At 54.6% G+C, this 19,910-nt stretch overlaps 1 protein-coding gene across 1 annotated transcript in view; it reads left to right on the forward strand.

The window, feature by feature from the left end:
* Positions 1–19,910, forward strand: part of ITGB4 (integrin subunit beta 4) — a 56,574-nt gene that overhangs the window by 10,636 nt on the left and 26,028 nt on the right. Inside the window, exons 2-19 of the mRNA XM_067547577.1 lie at positions 1,629–1,723; positions 2,214–2,296; positions 3,659–3,760; positions 5,075–5,279; positions 5,795–5,891; positions 6,654–6,825; positions 7,502–7,765; positions 9,295–9,384; positions 9,578–9,700; positions 12,449–12,616; positions 13,326–13,402; positions 13,654–13,865; positions 14,538–14,641; positions 15,121–15,219; positions 16,302–16,431; positions 16,579–16,701; positions 17,547–17,653; positions 19,843–19,876. Coding sequence (XP_067403678.1) covers positions 1,629–1,723; positions 2,214–2,296; positions 3,659–3,760; positions 5,075–5,279; positions 5,795–5,891; positions 6,654–6,825; positions 7,502–7,765; positions 9,295–9,384; positions 9,578–9,700; positions 12,449–12,616; positions 13,326–13,402; positions 13,654–13,865; positions 14,538–14,641; positions 15,121–15,219; positions 16,302–16,431; positions 16,579–16,701; positions 17,547–17,653; positions 19,843–19,876 — 2,285 coding nt within the window. The remainder of the gene's footprint in view (positions 1–1,628; positions 1,724–2,213; positions 2,297–3,658; positions 3,761–5,074; positions 5,280–5,794; positions 5,892–6,653; positions 6,826–7,501; positions 7,766–9,294; positions 9,385–9,577; positions 9,701–12,448; positions 12,617–13,325; positions 13,403–13,653; positions 13,866–14,537; positions 14,642–15,120; positions 15,220–16,301; positions 16,432–16,578; positions 16,702–17,546; positions 17,654–19,842; positions 19,877–19,910) is intronic.

The following is a 19,910-nucleotide window of genomic DNA, read 5'->3' on the forward strand; positions in this document are numbered from 1 at the left end:
AAGCATAGATTGCCTTGAGATGAAGCAACAAACCCAGGCAATCCTCGTTGCGTGGGGCAACCTTGCACAGTGCCGACATCCTCTAGCAAGAGGTGCTTTAGAAGCACCTGCCGCTAGATTTTGGCCTTGATGTTTTTTTTAATTTTGCTGTCCACATGGAACAATAGAGGGAATCGCCGTGCTCCTTGCAGAGGAGGTGTCTACAAGAGAAAACGACTACAAATGCAAACTCCTACATGGTCTTCGGCAAAGCTTGAGCTCTAGTTTTGTCTCCTTTCTTTACCTGGGGGCCCCCCCCCCATGCCTCATCTGGGGCGTTGTGCAGCACCCAGAAACATCTAGTGGCTGAATAATGTATTGCAAGTAGACGAAAGTACGTGGCTGCCGGACACATGATTTAACAATCCAGCATTTTGCAACCAGTTTGACTTCAGCGAGGCTGCAGCTTTGGCACAGACAGAGGGTGCAAGTTGCTAAATCGCTTGCTCTCAAGGATGCAAGCCAGTTCAACAGCCTGTCACACAGCCAAATATCAGGGCTCACTAGGGACGTCTAGCACTTGCCAGGGTGGCTGGTGCCATTCTGGCCGTTCTTGGTACAATAGGAAATAGCCAAAAGGGAGGATTTGTTACCTTGTTTTTCCTTCTCCATCTCTCATTAGACCACTAGACCCTGACCCCAGGAAAAGGAGGTATTTGTTCTAGCTGTGAGTCATGCAGGCTGACTGGCACTCGGCTTTGATTAGCCATGGCCTACCCCATTGTTGGTCCACAGGCCACTGAGGTTCACTGAGACAGTCTGTGCTAGTGGCTTCTCTGCCTTCGTTTTTGGGCTGGCAGGCAGAGAGCTGTATGTGCTGCTGAGCTCTGCTGAGATGTGGGAGGGAATCTGCAGAAGAACCAGTAGTTACTGGAGCCTTTAAAACACACAGCAACAGGGGGGCTGGAACCATTTGTGTATTGGGGGTGCCGAGAGCCATTGAACCAAACTGTAAACCCTGGATATGATGGAAACCACTAGGCTGGGGGTGCGGCAGCACCTCTAGTTCCAGCACCTATGCCCAGCCACTCCTGAGAAAGGAGAATCTCTCCAGGAAAGGGAGGAGTGGGCAGCAAAGAGAGGGAAAGGGAGAGTGCTTGCATCCTCTCCTGAGCAGATACGGATCACTCCGCCACACTGCACATTCCTCCCCATGCAGCTCTGCCAGCGCACTTTGATCCCAGCCCGCAGCCCCTGTCCATTTGTCCTGCCGCTCTGCTGATGTACCTCATTCCAGACCTGCAGCACCTCCTGATATTACAGGGTGGGGCGTCTTCCTGCTCAGAGACTTCTCAGATCACTGGCCACTTCTTTAAAGCTGAAACACTTGTTTGGAAAACTAAAGACCCTGCTTTATTCTCCTGTCCTGCCCCAGTATCTCAGGGGTTAATTCCAGTATAAAACTCCTTGGGGGAGTCTGCCGATCACCTTACGCTATGAACCTGTCTGGAGGCATGGTCCCCACAGCTGCTCGGCTGTGATTGCTCATGTGTTGGATGCCTTGCAATTAATCCCATGGGTTAATCCCAATATAACACTCCATCCATACCCTAGGGAAGGCTGTAACGTTGTTGGCTTGTGCATTTCAGAAGGAAGAGGATGGATGTGCTGCTCCAAAGGACCTGGGCCGGCCTGCTCCTGATGTTTGTGGTCTGTGACGTATGCCTGTGCCAAGGGAACAGAAGTAAGTTCAGCTCGACTGTGTGTCTCTCTCTACTCCTGCTCAGTGACGCTCCTGAAGTTCCTTTTCCTTGGCCCCGAGAGATCTGGGGCACATCGCTCTCCAGCTGCCTTCTCCTTGCCTGCTAACCAGCCGCCTTGTATCTGCGCCTACTCCAGTCACTCCTGAAATGCTGAATTTGTCTCAGAGCTTGCGGGTGGCACCCGGGCGCCCTGTCTGCTAGGCCCTTGCGCTATTCAGCAGACAATGCTCTTCAACACACCCTCCAGGTTCTCTTGCAGGCACTCTCTCGTTCTCTCCATAGCTTGTTTCTGTTGGCTCACCCGCCTACCGGCCTGTCTCCCATGCATGCTGTCTCTGTCCCACTAAGTCTGCGACAAAACTCCTGTTGACTGAGAGCAGGCCCAGCCCCTCTGTTCGTGGCTCTCCCCTTCTCACTCTCCAAGGTCAGGCCGGCTTCTTCTACGCTTGATGCTTGGATCTTGTCTCCTAGTTAATCGCTGCGTGGCCTCTAGGGCAAGAAGCTGCACGGAGTGTACCCGAGTGGACAAGGACTGCTCCTACTGCATGGATGAGGTGAGGACGTCCCCTCCCAGGCCCGAGGGGTGGGTAGGGAAACCTTGTCCTGCACAGTCTGATCACATGGCCTTTCACTAGAGAGAGGCCCCCAGCGGCATCCGAGAGAGGGAAACCGTGTTTGGCTCCAACTTCCCGCCTGAACCCTCTCCCTCAAACGGGTTGGATCCTGGCTTTGGGAACATGTGGCTGCAGTCTGTCTGTCTGTCACAGGCACATTTTGGGGGTGTTCCAAGGTGTTGACTCAGGCCCATCTCTCTTTTGACCTGTGTCTCACATGCTGCCTCCTCAGGGCCGCCCGCTGCTCAGACGGCCGGAGAGACCTTCCAGGGGAAATGTGTAAGAGACTCCTTTAGATTCTACTTCCTCGAGAAACGGATCAAAAGGGAAATGGACCTGGTGGCCGTATAACCCAGTGAGGGGGACAGAGCAGGGATCTCCAGCTGCTCGGGGATAGACTCCAGCCCCCAAACACTGCAATAAAAGCAAGCAAGGGGTGGGCATTTGGGTCCTATGTACCACACTGTGAGACAAGGGGTTGTGCGGTGACCAGACAAAACAATTGCCCCACAGCTCCCTGGTCCCGTCTCTCCTGTCCAAGGGTACAAGTTACCATGGTGCAGATCTGCCCAGAGGTGCGTTGGCGAAGACCAGTGGCTTTCCGATCAAGGCAACAGTGCAAAGCATTTCTTGCAGAACTGCCTTTGCGGATAGCAGGGCCCCTTTTCCAGCAGAGTGAGGGGGGTGCAGGGGAAATGCTCGTAGATCACAGGAGTGGTGCTGGCTCTGTGTGTAGGAGAGAAAGGAAGGTGGGAGCAGGTAAGGGAAGGACTCAAGTGAAGCAAGAATGTAGGAAAGGAGGACTGGTGCGGAATTTGTAGGAAGACTTTGTTGTAATTTCCGACTCAGACAAGCCTGATCCTTGGCTCAGTAGAGGGGGAAAGGGCAGGGGGGAGGGGCAGAGAGGAAATGGGATGTAAAACACAGGAGGGTGAAGCACAGAGAACGCTACATATGGACTGCAGTAGTGGAGGGATGGAAGAGTGAGCAGGTGCGGGACTCTCTGTCTAAGATGACGTTTTAGTATCTGTGATATGCTCTCTGGGGGGTCAGTGTTTGCAGGGGGGTAGCGCTGACTGGCTGAACACCCTGGTCCTCACAAATGGCAGGGGATCTGGGGTCTGCGACAGAGAGGTGTCTCTCTGTGAAGCTGAAATGCCTGCCCAGGCAAGCCTTTTCCACTCCTACCCACTCCGATCCTAGCGGAGGAGGGACTGGCCTCTGACGCTCCGAAGGCTTCCCTTCTGCGCCGGGCTCTATTTATTTCCTAAGTCTGTGTTTTTTCCTCCCCTGTGGTCACAGACCTTCAAAGAATCCCGGTGTGACCTGAGAGACAACCTGGTGAGCTATGGCTGCAGCGAGGCCAGCATCGTGTACATGAGAGGGGAGATGCTGACACAGCAGGTGAGCAAAGAGCAGCGGAGGCACAGCAATAATCCATCAGTGTTTTGCTCCTGGTTTCCTTGACAAACATTTCACCTTATTGCATTAAGAAAGCTCTTCGAGGGACATCAGAGTGTCCCTAACCTACCTTAGAGTTGCTAGAATCTGCTGAGAAAACCCCCTCCAGATTCCTAAATGCTGCTTTGCAATTCTGCACTGCATCGCTAGGCGAATCTAAATACCAGCAGCTATTGTTTATGCAGGGTCCACTCAAAAACAGTGTGCTCCCTTTGCTAGCTGTGCAGCTGTTAATTAAACACGCCCCATTCTCACACACGCATGAGCAAAAAGACATACTCCCGTCAAGCTCCATTAGAAATGCAGGAGCGGGTGAGGTGGCTAGCCCAACCAACTCCGGCGTGGGTAACAGGCCAAGAGCCTTTCACCTCTCCGTCGCCAGCTGGGATTTAGCCGAGGCTGGCGACTGAGTGGGTCAGGATACAGGGGAGGGGCAGGGAAATGGTGGGAAAATGTCCTTGCTCTTTTTCCGCCCTATTCGAAATGGTGACTGAACAATGTTGTCAACGTTTGACACATGTTGCCGAGCTCCAGTTGAGAACTATTTGTTTGGAAGCCCTGAGTTTGGGATTCACAGCCCAGTTCCTCATGGGAAGGGGTAACGGTCACACCCACCCCACCACACTGGGCACTGAGGCCTTGTGGGCATGGAGAATTCTGGGGAACTCTGCCCTCCATTGTTCTCGTATAGCGTCGCTCCCCCAGCGTTTACCAACGCCTTAGTGTAGACCAGCTGCTGGCATCCTAGCACTGTCCTCTCGACCTGCCTACTCAACAGGGTGCTAAAAGTGCTGCGTGGCCTCTCTGGGGCTTCCCCCTTGCCAGCGCTGGTGCATCTGGAGCAGGGTGGGCAATGGTAGGAAATGTCTAGGCAATGTCCCTCGTATGGACAGGGCAGGAGAATAAACCATTCCCAAAGTGGCCATTCCTCAGGTAGGTTAGACACGTCAGTGAGGGCGTATCCTTGGAAATTGCGCCAATAAAAAAACAATCCACCTCTGTAAGTACAAAAGCAAACAGACGTCTCCAGCTGGGGTTTAACCCGGACTCACCTGGGTGCAGGGGTTTCCCACTGGCGTCAGTCCAGCCCTGTGTCCCCAGCAGCCCTTCCCCTGAACACATGCAAGGGGAAGGAGAATTCAAGTTAATCCCTTGTTCACCAGACACCGTGTATTGCCCCTGCTCCCCATCACAAGCCACCAGGGTTGAATCTCCTCTGCTGCTCTGCTAACACTTCTCCGGTCTCCCCTCTGGCAGAATCTTAGCATTGACACGTCTTTGAAGAAAACCCAGGTGTCCCCACAGCGGATGCTCATGCAGCTGAGAGCTGGCGAGGAGGCCAGCTTCGACATGGATGTCTTCCAGCCCCTTGAGAGCCCTGTGGATCTCTACATCCTCATGGACTTCTCCTACTCCATGTCTGACGACTTGAGCAACCTCAAAAAGATGGGCCAGAAGCTAGGTGAGGCTGGAGCTGGTGTGCGGGGGGGAGGAGGAGAAGCCGGGTCCCCCTACCGACAGCGTGCTGCTTGCATGGGCAGAGAACTGCTGCTCAGAGAAGGGAAGAGTGATACAACCAGCAGAGGGGATGTGTGCATCTGGCCAGCAGGTGTCTGTCTTTGGCCCTCTCTTCTTAGTGTCACCTCTGGCTCGCTCTGGCCTGGGATCCCTCTCCCAGCTCGGAGCGTTCCTCCTGACCCTCGCTGCACTATCGGGCCCATCCTGAGTCGGTCCTCTTTTTTCCTGGTCTCATGCCAAGCAAAGGCCAGGAGCCGGTGTCCTAGAGAGCCGGTGTGTTCTGTGTGGTGCCCAGATGCGCTGCTCCCCTTATCCCATAAGCATTCGCGCTAGCCAGGAGCCTTACGTGAGGCTTGGCGTTCAGAACAGCTCCATGTGGCGGTGACGGGAAAAGGGCTCTGGTCCCAGCCGCGGCCCTGCCAGTGCATCCCAGCTCACTGCGCTCTCCTTCCCTCCCAGCGGAATTCCTGCAGGCCCTAACCTCCAATTACACCATCGGGTTTGGCAAGTTTGTGGACAAAGTCTCGGCTCCGCAAACGGACATGAGACCTGAGAAGTAAGTGATGCTGATGGGCCTCAAGGGGCGGGGCTTGGACGACATTGGTCCAGGAACGCTGGGCTGTCTTCTCATTGGCTCCCCTGCTCCTCCGTCTGCCATGCTCAAACCCCTGTCCAGGCCGGGAACTTTCTCTTGCTTTGATAACTGCAGACCTCTCCTTTTCTGCCTTCCACGCTGGTCCCTCCCAAACACCCACTGCAAGCATCCTGGGCTTCCCGTCCTGCCACAAGCCCACGTCGGCCCCACGTCCCATCCTTGGCTTCCCCTTTTCTACCACCAAAAAGTCAAGCTCCACATCCTCTCGTAGAGTTTAAGGCCAGACGGGACCAGCTCATTTAGTCTGACTTTCTGCACATCACCGAACACCCCCTCGCCACCTCCACGTCAAGCCAAGCCGAGGACCAGAATTAGACCAAAGTATTACCCCCTGCAGGAGGCTAAGCTACTGGGGGGGCCACATCCCCTTGGCTCCGTGCTGCCCCACCCTCCCACGGCTTTTTGTCCTGGGTCCACCTGTCTCTCCTGCTTCAAATGCTTCTTTATGCACCACTCCCTCCAGGGAATCTCTCCTGCCTTCTCACCGGTGGTGCTCATGCAGGGCCCTTCCTTCCATGCCATGCCTTGCCGTGGGTTGCAGGGGCAGCGTCTAGCTCTGTGCCGGAAATGTTTTATGGCACCGTAGATGGTGATCTCTTGATGGCTCTTGCAGCCAAGCCCCGGCCCATTTGAAAGCCTTTGCTCCCCCCTTTTCTCCGTCAGGCTGCGAGAGCCCTGGAGGGACGCCGACCCGCCCTTCTCCTTCAAGAACGTCATCCGTCTGACCAACAACATCAACCATTTCAGCCAGGAGCTGATGAAAGAGCGCATCTCCGGCAACCTGGATGCCCCGGAGGGGGGCTTTGATGCCATCCTGCAGACAGCTGTTTGCAAGGTGAGCATGGAGGGGGCTGGGCTCCTTTAGAGGACTTGTGTGGTGGTGGGAGAGAGACAGCAGGTGGGATGGGCGACTAGCAATGCGGCCAACCTGAGCCCAAACCTCAGGGCCATACGCGCTATCAGCTGTTGCTCTCCCGGGATGGCCAGTCCGCTGCACTCGCTACTGTTGCTGAGACAACAGCTTGCCTTGAATTTCCAGCTCTTCCTAGAGTAAACCCCATTGAGAAGGCACCCCCAGTCTGGTGTTAGAGCCCCAGGCACAGGGCCAGCCCCTGGGTTGTGTGGATCTGCTCCCCAGAGGCCAGCATGTTTTCTGGCTGGGGAATATCCATTTCCCTTCTCAGTTACAAATACATGCAGGAAACAACCTGCTTCTCCCCTGCGGCCTGCCTACCGGGACCAGGGAAGGGGGTTAACCCCTTCAGCGCCGCCGTTTTGAATTCCCTGGACTACGTGTGCACAAACGGCAAAGGCCGGGATTATGAAAGGAGCCAGGCACCCAGGTGCCCCCACTGACTTTCAGTGAGGAATCGGGTGCCGTGCTCTGAAAAGCCCTGCCGGAGAGCCCAGCCTGCCAGCACTAGAGCCCTGGCTTTGGACTGGCCCTGTGCGGCGTGTTTGATGGGCCAGTGAATGAAATGTCCCCTCTCCTCCCTTCCCTCTGGCCCTAGGAGAAAATTGGCTGGAGGAATGACAGCACGCACCTGCTGGTGTTCTCCACTGAGTCTGCCTTCCACTACGAAGCTGATGGCACCAACGTCCTGTCAGGGATCCTACCGAGGAACGACGAGGCATGTCACCTGAACCAAGTGGGCACCTACACCTACGACACCAGGCAGGACTACCCCTCCGTGCCCACCCTGGTGCGCCTGCTCGGCCAGCACAACATCATCCCTATCTTCGCCGTCACCAACCACTCCTACAGCTACTACGAGGTGACAGGGGCAGGCAGACGGCTGGGTGTGTGGTGCAGAGACTTGAAGGCACCGGTCATGGGGCCAGATAAGTACTTGAGAGAGAGAGAGATCCAGGGACTGTTTAGGAGGAAAACTGTGGATGTTGAGGAGTTAAACCATGTCTCTAACTCTGCCTGCATCTTCAGTGGGTGCCATGGAATTTGTTAGCTGGTCAGTCTGGCGTGGTGTGAGCGTGATCAGATGCACAAGGCCCCGCACTCTGACTTCCTATGGGGCCCACTGCTGGTGGGCAAGGCTGGGTGTGTATTTCTTGGGGAGCAATGGGGACATCCAGTGGCTGGCTCGCTTTGTCTCAGATGTGCTTTTCTCTTGTGGAGATCTCTGGCTCTGTTTTCCTGCTGAATGTATTGGAGGTCTGTACAAAGACATAAGCTAGGGGTCTGAATGTCCCCAGCTGCAGGGTCCTCTGCCCTCCAGAGTCCAGGTTTTGGTTTGGCCTATTATAGAGATAGGGGCCAGCTGTAAGGTTCTGATCCGGATCAGAACCTGCCCACAGTTTGTGGAGGGTGGAATCTAGGCTTTTCACTCAGGTCCAGCTCTCATTCCACTGCTAGCTGGTTAATGAAATGCTACTGATGTGCCTGTTGTGTTAGGTGAGAGGAAGCTCTGGGGAGGCGTGTTCTGTAGTGTGAGGGTAAGGACGGGGCAAAGGGCAGAATGGACTTGTGCATAAGGCACTGGACTGGGACTCAGGAGACCTGCCTGCTATTCCCATCTCTGCCACAGATGCCCTGTGTGACCTCAGGCAAGTCACTTCATCCCAGTGCCTCGGTTTTCCCGTTTGCAAAAATGGGGATAATAACGCTTCCCCCACTCATGGAATGAATTTCACCCCTTCAGTGAGGTGCCCAGGCACTACAATGATAAGTGCCAGTGAAAAGTCTAAACTAAAATGGGGGGGGAGGGGGTGTAGAAAGGAAAAGGTCCCCTCTAGTTTCTTGGCATTGGTTAGGCCAACCTCCAAATTCTCCCCTCTAAAGAACCCAGAGCCCTTCCCCTGGATTGAGTGGGATTGTCCCACTGGATTTGTCATGCTGATGAATGCGAGTGGAGTGGGGAGAATTCAGATCTACAAGATCCCACATGCCGCCTGTGCTGTGCATAGGAAAATGATGGCAGCAGCAGCAGCAACTGCTGTTTTGAAGGTGCCCCCATCCTTTCCCCGCTGTACTTCTTCACCATCTGTGTTTGGAGTGACGCTCACTCTGAGTCTCAAGGTGACGTGGGGAAGCAACAGCTCGTTATTAAGACTTAAATTCAACTATCTGAGCAAGATGGGGCCAGGGATGTCTTGCTTTAGGCAGGCTTCAGAGAAACGCCAGCCATCAGCTCCAGCACAAACTCCTATTGGCTGTTTATAGCCTGAGAGCAGGGCTCTGTTACCTTTGCTGCTGGTTTATGGAAATTAGCGCTTGCACCCGTGTCTCTGGAATGGCACTGGTCCTGCAAAGGCATGCGGCTTAGCTTACTCTCCCTTTATTTTGCAGAAGCTGCACAAGTATTTCCCCATCTCTGAAATCGGGGAGCTGCAGGAAGATTCCTCCAATATCGTGGAGCTGATTCGTGCAGCTTTTGAGGTAAGAGAGAACCTCTGGGATATCAGCCTAGCTCACAGAATCAAACCACTGGGCAGATGGCTAGGGGGAGCATTCTGCCAGGGAAAGAGCCGTGAGGCCCTCTGTGACCCCCTGGGCAGGCGAGAAGGGGTGGCGTGGATGAGTTATGTGCTGAAGATAAGTGCTGATCTAATCTTCCTTTTTTCCATCCCAGCGTATCCGTTCCAAGATGGACATCCGAGGAGACTCAGTCCCTAAGTCCATGAGGACGGAATTTACCTCCTTGAAATATGAAAAGACAGAGTCTGGCTCGTTCCACGTCACCCGCGGGGAAGTGGTAAGTCCTACACTTAGCTTCTGTCCGTCTGTAACGGTTCTCGGTGTGCCCAGGATTGTGAGTCACTTTGTTACTTCCCTGCCTTCAGTGCAAGAGAGACTTGCGTGTGCTGAACTGGATGTCAGTTCCCTGAAACAACCGTCAGCCAGCCAAACAATCTTCTCTGGCCTACGCCAGCCACACTTGCTTGGCAGGTTAACAGTAGATGCATCGTGAGTCCCTTTGAAGAGTTCTCCTGTTATGTCCAGCCCCTGACCCTCAGAAATTACCAGGTTTGCTGTCCCCAAGGAAACAGTATACACACAGCTTGAACAGTTCAACACAAGACCAGCTCCTGCAGAACATCACAGCTCTGAGCTATGTGTGTACTGAAAATAATCAGAAGCTTATTATCCAAGATTAAGATGGAAGATGTAGTGAGTAAGGATAATGGAAGCGGGGTGGTTACATACAAAACAAAGTACAGCGCACTTCCTAGAGCCGAAATGTAGCAGACAAAGCCTCTGTCCAAAAGTAGCTGATCTCACCCAGAGCAATCTCCTGGTATCTCCAACCACCGTGGCCAGGATTCCCCCTTTTGTGAATGCAAAAAGTGGTGTCCTTTTGCTTCCTCAGTGAAGGATAAAGAGGCGTCCTTTTACCTTCTCCTTATATCCCATCCTCCCCCTCCCCCCAATTCGTTGTTTGGCCCCAGAGTCAGGAGGACCCTCCTGGTGTGCTGACCTCACATCTTCGTTCTGACTTGGGCTGCAAATGGGCTGCTGCCAGTGCGTTGGCTTACAGTGCTCAACGGACACGTCAGCCGAGGCAGACAAGTGAGTGTACGTCCTACGTCTGGCAGAAACCCGTCTGTCAGCCATGCAGCACTCCGACTTTATGAACATGTGTTCATGGTGCACACCTAACTTTTTAAATATCATCCCTCCGAGTGTATTGCAACCATTATGAGGTTCACTGTAACAAAGTGAACATAAAGTGTAATGAACATAAGCCTTATTAGAGACCTCATGTGAGATCATGTATGGATAAATACCAGGAAAGCCAGGTGCTAGGGTAGTGAGTGTGTCAGGCCTGTTAGGAGTTGCTCTTACACCAAAATGAATCCTTTGCCAGTTGACACGGAGAGGTTTTTAGGGTCACACCTCTCCTCTTACAACGATGCATTGGGGTCAGCCACTGGCTGATCTGCAGACGTCAGGTCATAACCCTGTTGCCTGGACAGGACATCTGCCATAATATTTTCTCTCCTCTTACTGTGCACAGTTTCCATGCCATGTTCTGGGCGAGTGATGCAGCAGTTTGGAATTAGTATCTTTGGTTAGATGTAGCCTGACCAACAGAGACTGATCTGTCAGGATCCGAAGCCTCCGTTGATAGATAGGGCATTAGTGGTTCGCCATCCCATGCAATGGGATAACATTCTTTTTCCATGACCGAATAATTCTGTTCCGTTGGTGTCAGTATTTTACTTAAGGAAGCAACGGGATGCGTTTTGTTACTTTGCCCTGTTTGCATCTCCCCGGCACCCAAACCAGTCTCCCATGCATCAGTCCCTAGTTCAAACATTTTGTCAAAAGCCAGAACGGGCTTTTCTGACAGCGTTTTCATTTCATCAAAACCTTCCTGACAAGCTTTTGCCCACTCTCTTTTATCTGGCTTTGGCTTTTTGCACAAGCCTGGGATGACAGGCACAATGTCACTGAAATGCACAAATGGGCAGGAATAGTTGATCAAACCCGTCAAAGACTGGACTTGTTTTTCAATGTGGGGCACAGGCCGGTCAACAGTAACTTCCACATTGAGGCTCTCAGGAGAAGTTTGGTCACCCTCCAACCAGTGTCCTAAATAAGGAACTTCAGCAGCTCCTATTTTACATGTTAACATCTTACATAAGACCTGCATCTCTGAGTTTCATTAGGGCAATTCCCAAGTGGTTTTAATGATCTGACCAAGAACGGCTAAACAGTGCAATGTCATCAATAGAAAGCTGTGCAAAGTCGTGTAGCTTGTTTAACACTTGATTAATGAGCCTCTGAAAGGTGGTTCCTGCATTCCTGGGCCTCCCAAGAACCATCATGCCATGCATTTAGGTACTTACTCCGGTGAGGGGGGCCAGTTATCTGAGCACTTCAGTCTTAAATATATCCAGGCTCACAACACCCCCGTGAGGTAGGCAGTGATGTTATCCCCATTTTAGAGAGGGGGAACTGAGGCACAGAGACTAAGTGATTTGCCCAAGGTCACACAGGGAGTCTCTGGCAGAGCAGGGAAGTTCTCCCATGTCTCTTGAGTCTCTGGCTAGCGTCCTAACCACTGGGCCATCCTTCCTGTCTTGTGTAGATTAACAGCAATGTTGGTGTGTACATGTTCCTAGTGTTAGCAGAGTAAGAGCTGGACTCAAGCTCCTTGAAGCAGGCACAGTCTTGTTGTGCATTTGTACAGCACCGAGCACAAAGGGGGTCCTCATCCATGACTGCGGCCTCCAGGGGCTACTGCAATACAGATAAATATTAGTGTGGAAGGTCCCTGGCAGGCTGTGCAACCAGGGCAAGATAGTGCAATTCATTTATTGTCCTGGAAAGGAGAGATGTCGTTTAAAAGAAAAAAAATGTCTCCATCATTCCTTTTACAATCTCCCCAGCTTCTCAACTCCAGACTGCCGGTTCAAATCCTCTGGAGCAGCGGCTGCATCTAAAAGGGGTGTTTGTATGGATGCCGCCAGCTAACAAACGGGTCTTTTCCATTCAGGGCAGATTCAAGGTGCGTGTGAAAGCTCATGAGTATGTGGGTGGGGAGCATGTCTGCAACCTCCCCAAGAAAGAGCAGCAGGGGGTAATCCATGTGAAACCCTCCTCCTCGAGTGAAAGCCTGAAAATTGATGCCTCCATCATCTGCGACGTCTGCCCCTGCGAACAGGTATGGAGACTGCACTCTCCCCACCCTCTTCACTTCCAGGGGGAACCCCGGGATGTCTCCTGCTCTGATACAGGCAGGGATTGTCATAAATCGGCTAGTGTGCATGAGCAGCACTGCCCTCCACTGGATGGGATCCTCACGGCTTATCTGTGTGTCATATGCCCTTTGCAGCTCCCAGCTAATGGAGATTCTCCGTTAGCTCAGGTAGCCGGGGTTTGTCCTGTTAGAGCAGGAATTCTGCCCTTGCTGCCATGAATGCACAAGCGGCTGGGGTGAACAGCATAGTATCAACTGCAAAGGGCTTGGTGGCCATGGATTTGTTTGACTGTGAAGGATCTGTGGGTGGAACGGAGTTTACAAGTGTCTCTGCTCTGGGAGCTGCAGGCAGAGTCTCTGGGCATTTTGAGAAGGGCTTCCCTGGTGAAGTCAGTTGATTGTTCCCAGCTTCCCATGCAGAGAGCCATGTATACGGTACTTGCTCAAAAAGAGCTCCCCTCGCATCCTGCCGAAGATCTGCCCACTGGCCCTCTCTGCTTCATGCGCCATGGCCTCAGGGTACCTGGGCAGAGCCCCTGTCTCCAGCCCAGGGCGCAATCAGCAGAGGGTCACAGAGACCCTAGAGCCTGCTAGTCCATCATCTACGGGCATGTGATTGGGTCTGAGTCCCTGGAGGAGGGTCAGTAATATCCCCTCTCTTTCTCCTTTACAGCAAAAGGACGTTGAATCGTCCAGGTGCAATTTCAAAGGGGACTTCGTCTGTGGGCAATGCATCTGCTACCCAGGCTGGTAAGGATCCTGTCCAGAGCTGCTCCGTAGGGGATCCCGTTCTAGAAACTGGCTCCTCCAGGCTTCAGTTATCAGTGGAGGTCAAAAGCTCTTGGCTTAGGCTTCTCACCCTGTTTGTGTTGCTCTCTCTGTGATGTGAATATCCCCACTGGCTCCCATGCCAGGGATCTGTCCCCTCCCCAATGGGCCCCGTGGCGTCTCTGGCTTTTAAGCCCTCTCAGTGTGTGTATGTGTGTCTCTCTCTCTGCCAGGCGAGGGGACATGTGCGACTGCTCCACAGCCTCTTCCAGTGACAACCAGGCCTGCATCCGCCCCGGAGAGTCAGAGCCTTGCTCTGGGCGAGGCGAATGTCTCTGTGGGAAATGCCAGTGCTATTCGGAGGACCTGACCCAGCGCTACGATGGCGACTTCTGCCAGTTCGACAACTTACAGTGCCAACGCACTTCCGGCTTCCTCTGCAACGGTGAGCCTGCAGCTGTAACAAACCTTGCTGCTCAAAGAGACACAGGGGAGAGAACCCAGGCCTTGGGGCTCTGAAAAGAGAGGCCTCTGCCACTTGAGCTGCAGGAGATTTCCTTTAGCTGGCGGTAGTAGTAGATCCTTTATGCACTAAGCCCCCAGTCGCTAGTGAGAGAGACGGTTCCACACACACCTCCTGAGCCAGAAGGTTACACTGCAGAGCACAGGGAAGGGCGTGTGCTTGCTAACCTTAGAGCTGCTCTGGACACAGGGCCGTAGTGAAGGATCGGTGCCGCTGAGGTCTGATTAGAAGGTCCTGGGTCCTGGCCCAGATTTCACTGAAGTGAATGGAAAGATTTTTGATCTGAACGAAACTGGATCATGCCCCCGCGGTGTTGTCAGTATCATCAACTGCTTCTTCGCCCCACGCTTGTGACAAACTTTTCCTCTTCCCCAGGGAGAGGAGGCCATGTGCTCTCAAAGGGTAAAGTTGGAGGAGCAGGCGCAGATATTTGCAGTCAGCTGAGGCTGAAGATACAGTGAGGGAATCCTCCAGGGAGCAGAGGGGAGGGCTCGTGGGATTGAGCGTTGAAGGCAGGAATAGCCTCTGGGGACCAGGAGCTGGGAATGCTGCACAGTTCAGCGCTCATCTGTAGCATCCACTCTTTCTCTGCAGATCGCGGTCGCTGCTACATGGGCCAGTGTGCATGTGAAAGTGGCTGGGGGGGTCCTGGCTGTGAATGTCCCACCAGCAATGACACTTGCATCGACAGCAACGGGGTAGGTAACTTCTCTGCTGGGGCCAGCTCTGAGTGCAGGGTTGGTCCATGCTGGGGCCAGGGGAGGGGAAACTAGGTGGAGGCTGGGTCTGACTTTCCTACTGCCCTGCATTCGAAGGGTTCAGGTCAGAGGGAGATCTGGGTCTGATTGAGCTGGGGAGTTGGATGGCCTGAGAGAAGCAAGTGCAGCGGTGGGTGGCGCAATGCTCTTCCTAGTCCAGTGCTATCTCATGGGTGGGGGAGTTTCTTCCTGACCCCAGCGGATGATCAGCTCCTGCCCTGACACATGAGGATTTGATGGTCCATATCATTTTTATCCCAGCTGGTGTCACTGAGGGTAAATGATGGGGGCTGGGGAGAAGGGTTGACAGGGCAATGCTGAAGGAGAGCTGCTGTTCTAGGACCTCTGTTACCAGCGGCACTAGGTGAGGGCTTATCCCTAGTGTCACAGGCTGATCTGGGCCCCCTTTACTCCTGCAGGGGATCTGCAATGGCCGAGGGAGATGTGAATGCGGCAGATGCATCTGTGACAAGTCTTCGCCATACACTGACCCCACCTGTGAAATCAGCTACTCTCTGGTACAGCTCCCAGTTCGGTGCTCAGAGACCAATGCTCCTAATGCATCACCTCTGTGCTCATGGCCTGCTTCCTACTGAGCCCCTGGGGGAACATGGGGCTCTTCAGAGGGCTGGGAGAGGAACCCCATCAAGGTCAAGAGCACATACATGCCGGAAGTGATCTGCTGGGGGTGGCCCTGCTGTCTCCGCAGGCTCGTTAGCATGGTTTCCATCCTGGGCAGCAAGGCCAGGGTGGCTGCTAATGGTTGCAGAAGGCTCACAGATGGTATTGAACTGATAAATACAGCAACGTACTAAGATACGTATTTACAGGAAGGGAGCAGGCCTAATGGTTAGAGCATGCATCTGGGATTTAACTTCTGGCTTCTATTTCTGACTCTCTGACGTGTCTCTGTGCCTCAGTTTCCCCACCTGTAAAATGAGGAATATACTTAGCGACTTCCCAGGGGCGCAGGAGACTCAGTTCGCTGACCTCTGTGGAAGCTCGCTGATATCCTCAGATGAGAGCTGCTATCGCAGGGCAGAATATCCCTGTAGTTTAATTTGCTGAGAAGGGGCTGGTTGAAAACCCTAGATCTAAACATCTCCTAAGTTGGGGAAAATTTGGCTCTGATCAAAACTTTCTGGCTCAGGGCCTGACTCTGTTGATACATTGTGTGTGGGGGGCGTTTTGTTTCTTGTTGGGTTTTTTTGAACCTGGAGTTTGGGTTTTGCTCACTAGAGTCATTAGGAGCCATCTGCCAAGATCCAGGTCTGGATTCAGATTCCAAATGCCGCCCCCAGGTCCCAAAGGAAAAGCAAGCAGGGCGGTTTGGGATTTCAGTGTGAGTCTGGAAGGGGATTTGAACTGAACTGAGCCGGGCTCCCACGCACCTTCCGCTCTGGCTGCACTGCGCGTGCAGCTTCACTCTTTGTATGTCACCCCTGCACGCTCTCACTCTGCTGTCCCCTCTCCACTCCTCCCCTCACTCCGATGACGAGGGCACGGGAATTCTCTCCGGCATTCACCCTTCAGAGTCCGACATTGTCCCTCCCTCCCTCTCTGTCCCTTCATCGTCCGATGCTGTGTCTCTGCTGCGCAGGGCGTGCTGGGGGTGTGCGAAGACATCCGAAGCTGTGTTCAGTGCCAGGCCTGGGGAACCGGGGAGAAGAAGGGGCAGGAATGCAAAAAGTGCTCTTTCAAGATCCAGATGGTGGATGAACTGCAAAAAGGTACTGAGCCCTCAGCCTGTGGTTGTCAAAGCTCGGTGTGTATCTGACGTGGCTTCCCCAAGCCCGGCGGTGCGTGTGTGTACACACAGCGCCTAGCACAATGGGTGCAGCCTCCCGTGACAACAGTCGCCCCCTCTCTCTCTCCAGCGAAGGAGGTGAATGAGTACTGCTCGTTCCAGGACGAGGAAGACGACTGCACCTACCGCTACACCCTGGAAGGGGATCCCAGTGCTCTGCACAACAACACCATCCTTGTGCAGAAGAAGAAAGGTGAGCGGGGCTTTGGCGGAGGGAGGGGACGTGGCTGCGGCTCAGAGCCAGCAGGGCCTTGTGGTCACGTGTCTCCTGAAGAAGTGCATGAACTTGGGGCTCATGAAAAGTAGCACCCCAGGGGACTAGAGTCCGCCCCATTCACAGCACGGGCAGGGGAAGATGCAAGCTTCCCTCACGCTGCCCAACGCTGACCTAGGGGGGCTTCCTCCGGGACAAGAGCATTGGTCAGTCTGCCACTCATGTCCCCAGGGACGCCTACAAATCCTGCCGTGCCTGGCCCGCAAAGGGACGCATGCCCCACAACGGCAAACTGAAATATCGAGGGACCCACCCCAGGCCTCTTCCGGCCCCTGGCTTGTCTTTGCGCCTGTCTGTAACATCCCGAGCATGTTGCTGGGGCTGTACGAATAATGCGAAATGATCTGGCCAGGCCTGGTCGTGCCCATGGGGACGGTCAGTGGGAGGTGGATTCATGTCCACTGGGAACTGGGCTGAGATTCCCCCCGACCAACTCATCCCACGTAGGCCACCCAACAGCCGCCAGCTGGGAGCATTTTTCAGCCCTAGTGACCTAGGCTGGGTTTGAACCGGCTGTGATGCTAGGGAAAGAGCTGACGTGACTGAAGAGCGGGCAGCCCTCTCTCCTTGCCTGGAGCTAGTGGGCGTCTCTGTTAGCGAGTACCTGGGGCAGTCACAGCACACTCCCAAGGAGAGGTCTGGCCTGCCCATCTCCTCTTCCTCCTCCTCCTCCCTGCCTCTGGCTCCGCACTCCTTCCCTCTGCCTCTCTTCCCCCCCTGGACCTGCCCCCGATTAACCACCGGTTTGTTGCTGCTGGTTGCAGAGTGCCCACCGGGAAGCTTCCTCTGGCTCATCCCCCTGCTCATTTTCCTGATGCTGCTCCTGGGGTTGCTGCTGCTGCTCTGCTGGAAGTACTGCGCTTGCTGCAAGGTGAGAGCCGGCTCCTGTGATGCAGAGCTGCCCTCGGGTACCGGGGGCAGGGGTGGCCGGCCCGGAGGAGATCTCCAAGGCTGCAGACTGAAATTGGAGCTATTGGAAAGCAGCAGTTCCAACCCCTCTCACGGGGCGCGGCTTTCGGACGGCACCTTACGAAGGGCCCCGCCTTTGCTGATCCAGCTGGGCAGTCGGAGGGGCTGAACGTAATGGAGGTCGGGGGGAAAGGGCCGGTTCCCATTGGAACTGATGGGAGTCTTGCCAGCGGCTTCAGCAGGAGGGAGCTTGGAGCCAGAATGCGCCAAAGATCCCGGCACATCCGTGGCTGTGTCCCACGTAGGGTGGACACACTTTTCTCGCCCACGTGGGACAGCAATTGCTCTGGTTTAGCTGGCAGATGCCTAGCTCCTGCGGTGTTCTGCCCATGCAACCCAAAAGAAACACAGTTAGTGAGCCCACCGGCGTGTTCACAGAGGGCTATTTTTGTGGTGTAAAGCCGCCCAAGGTGAGGAGAGGCCCCTGGGTTCTGACTGGGTGTATAAGTCACAGCTTCCTTGCTGATTTTTTTTTTTTTTTAAATTAAGCCACTCGTTTTGTGGGCCTGCTACCAAATGTGCGTCATTTTGCAGGTGTCTCCAGAGCAGTAACTGCCTGGCTGTGGATGCTGCTATGCTAATGGGGGGGTTAACGAAGGAGAGGCCATGGTGGCTCTGCTGTATTTAAGCATGCCCTCCCCCCCAGCCATATGCAGCTTTTGCAAAGGGAAACATATGCTCTCCCTAGGCCAGAAGCTTAGCAGGAGGGGAGGGGAGGAGACTCGATGTCTTTTCCACATGGCACCTGGCATTGGCCACTGTCGGACGACAGGGTGTTGGACTAGCCGCACCGTTGGCCTGACCCAGTCTGGCCGTTCTTGGGTTCTGATGGTGTCCATGCTTCAGCACAGAGGCGGCTCAGCAGGGTTTCCATGAGCTGCACGGGCAGGGCAGGGCTTTCCCCCTTCACCCCAGACTCAAGGCCAGAGTGGAAGCCTGCTGTGCGCAGCTGAGGAGTCGGCAGCCGTCCCCCTTGGCACCGTCGTGTGCACAGGCCAGGAGTGCACTGGGGCTATCGGAGATGGGGGTGGAGGAAAGGACCCTGGCCTCGGCATTCTCAGGGGACTGGGGATATGGGGTTTGCAGCTTTTGCCGTCCATATGGCCCCGGCCCTGTGAGCGCCCCCGGCCGCCCTCTCCCCACGCACTGGGCCGGCTGCACGACTTGCAGCCGGTCCTTTTCCGAACCGCGCTGAGGAACCATCTGTACACGCTCGTGCTCCACACCCTCCATTTCCTCACCCTCACGTCCCGCCCTGACACCAAATGGCCGGACCGGCTACCACCCGCGGAGGGTCAGTCTCTATTCCACCTTGACCTCATGGCCCGCTGGGGACATCAGTTGGCGGCTCCTTCACGGAGCCGTGAGCACGGGCGTGTACTTGGTGTGGTTCACTCCTCTCCCCGACACCTGCCCCTTCTGCGGCGTGAGGGAGACCCTGGCGCACGTGTACCTGGAGTGCGCCAGGCTGCGGCCCCTGTTCCGGCTCCTCCAGAACCTCCTGCTGAGGTTCTGGCTGCACTTCTCCCCGCACCTGTTCATCTACGCACACCCCCATCCGTGTCCCCACAAAGTCGCGGGACCTCCTCATCAACCTCCTCCTAGCCCTGGCCAAAGTGGCCATCTACAAGACCAGGGAGAGGAGGTTGGCTGGGGGACGCTCTGCGACTGTGGGACTCACTTCCATTCCTCCGTCCGTTTGCACATCCGGGCAGAGTTCCTCTGGGCAGCGTCCGCTGGCTCCCTTGACACCTTCCGGGAGCAGTGGGCGCTGTCGGGGGTTCTCTGCTGTGTCCCCTTCCGCTTCCCTCTGTTTGATCCTGTGACCCCCACGCCCGCTTCTTTATTCATTAGTTGTCCCACGCACTTAGTCCAGCGACTCCTCCCCTTCAGTGGGAGGGGCCTTTAGCAGGGAACCCGCCCACTTTCCGGGTTACAAATAATACATGGAGCCCCCACGAGTTGCATCCATGCCTCACCTGCCCCCATGGCTTCCTGTTGCTGGTCTAAACTTCTCCAGCATCACCAGGAGCATTCCCTCTGCACCGTGCTCAAGGGACTGTCACTCACTTTCTGTTTGTTGTCTCTTAGGCTTGCCTGGCCCTGCTGCCCTGCTGTGCACGAGGTACCGTCCCTTTAAATTGTTTGCGGGGGGGAGG

This window comes from Emydura macquarii, unplaced genomic scaffold, assembly GCF_026122565.2.
Source record: "Emydura macquarii macquarii isolate MOO-44397 ecotype Brisbane River unplaced genomic scaffold, CSIRO-AGI_Emac_v2 contig_1230, whole genome shotgun sequence".
NCBI lineage: Eukaryota > Metazoa > Chordata > Testudines > Chelidae > Emydura > Emydura macquarii.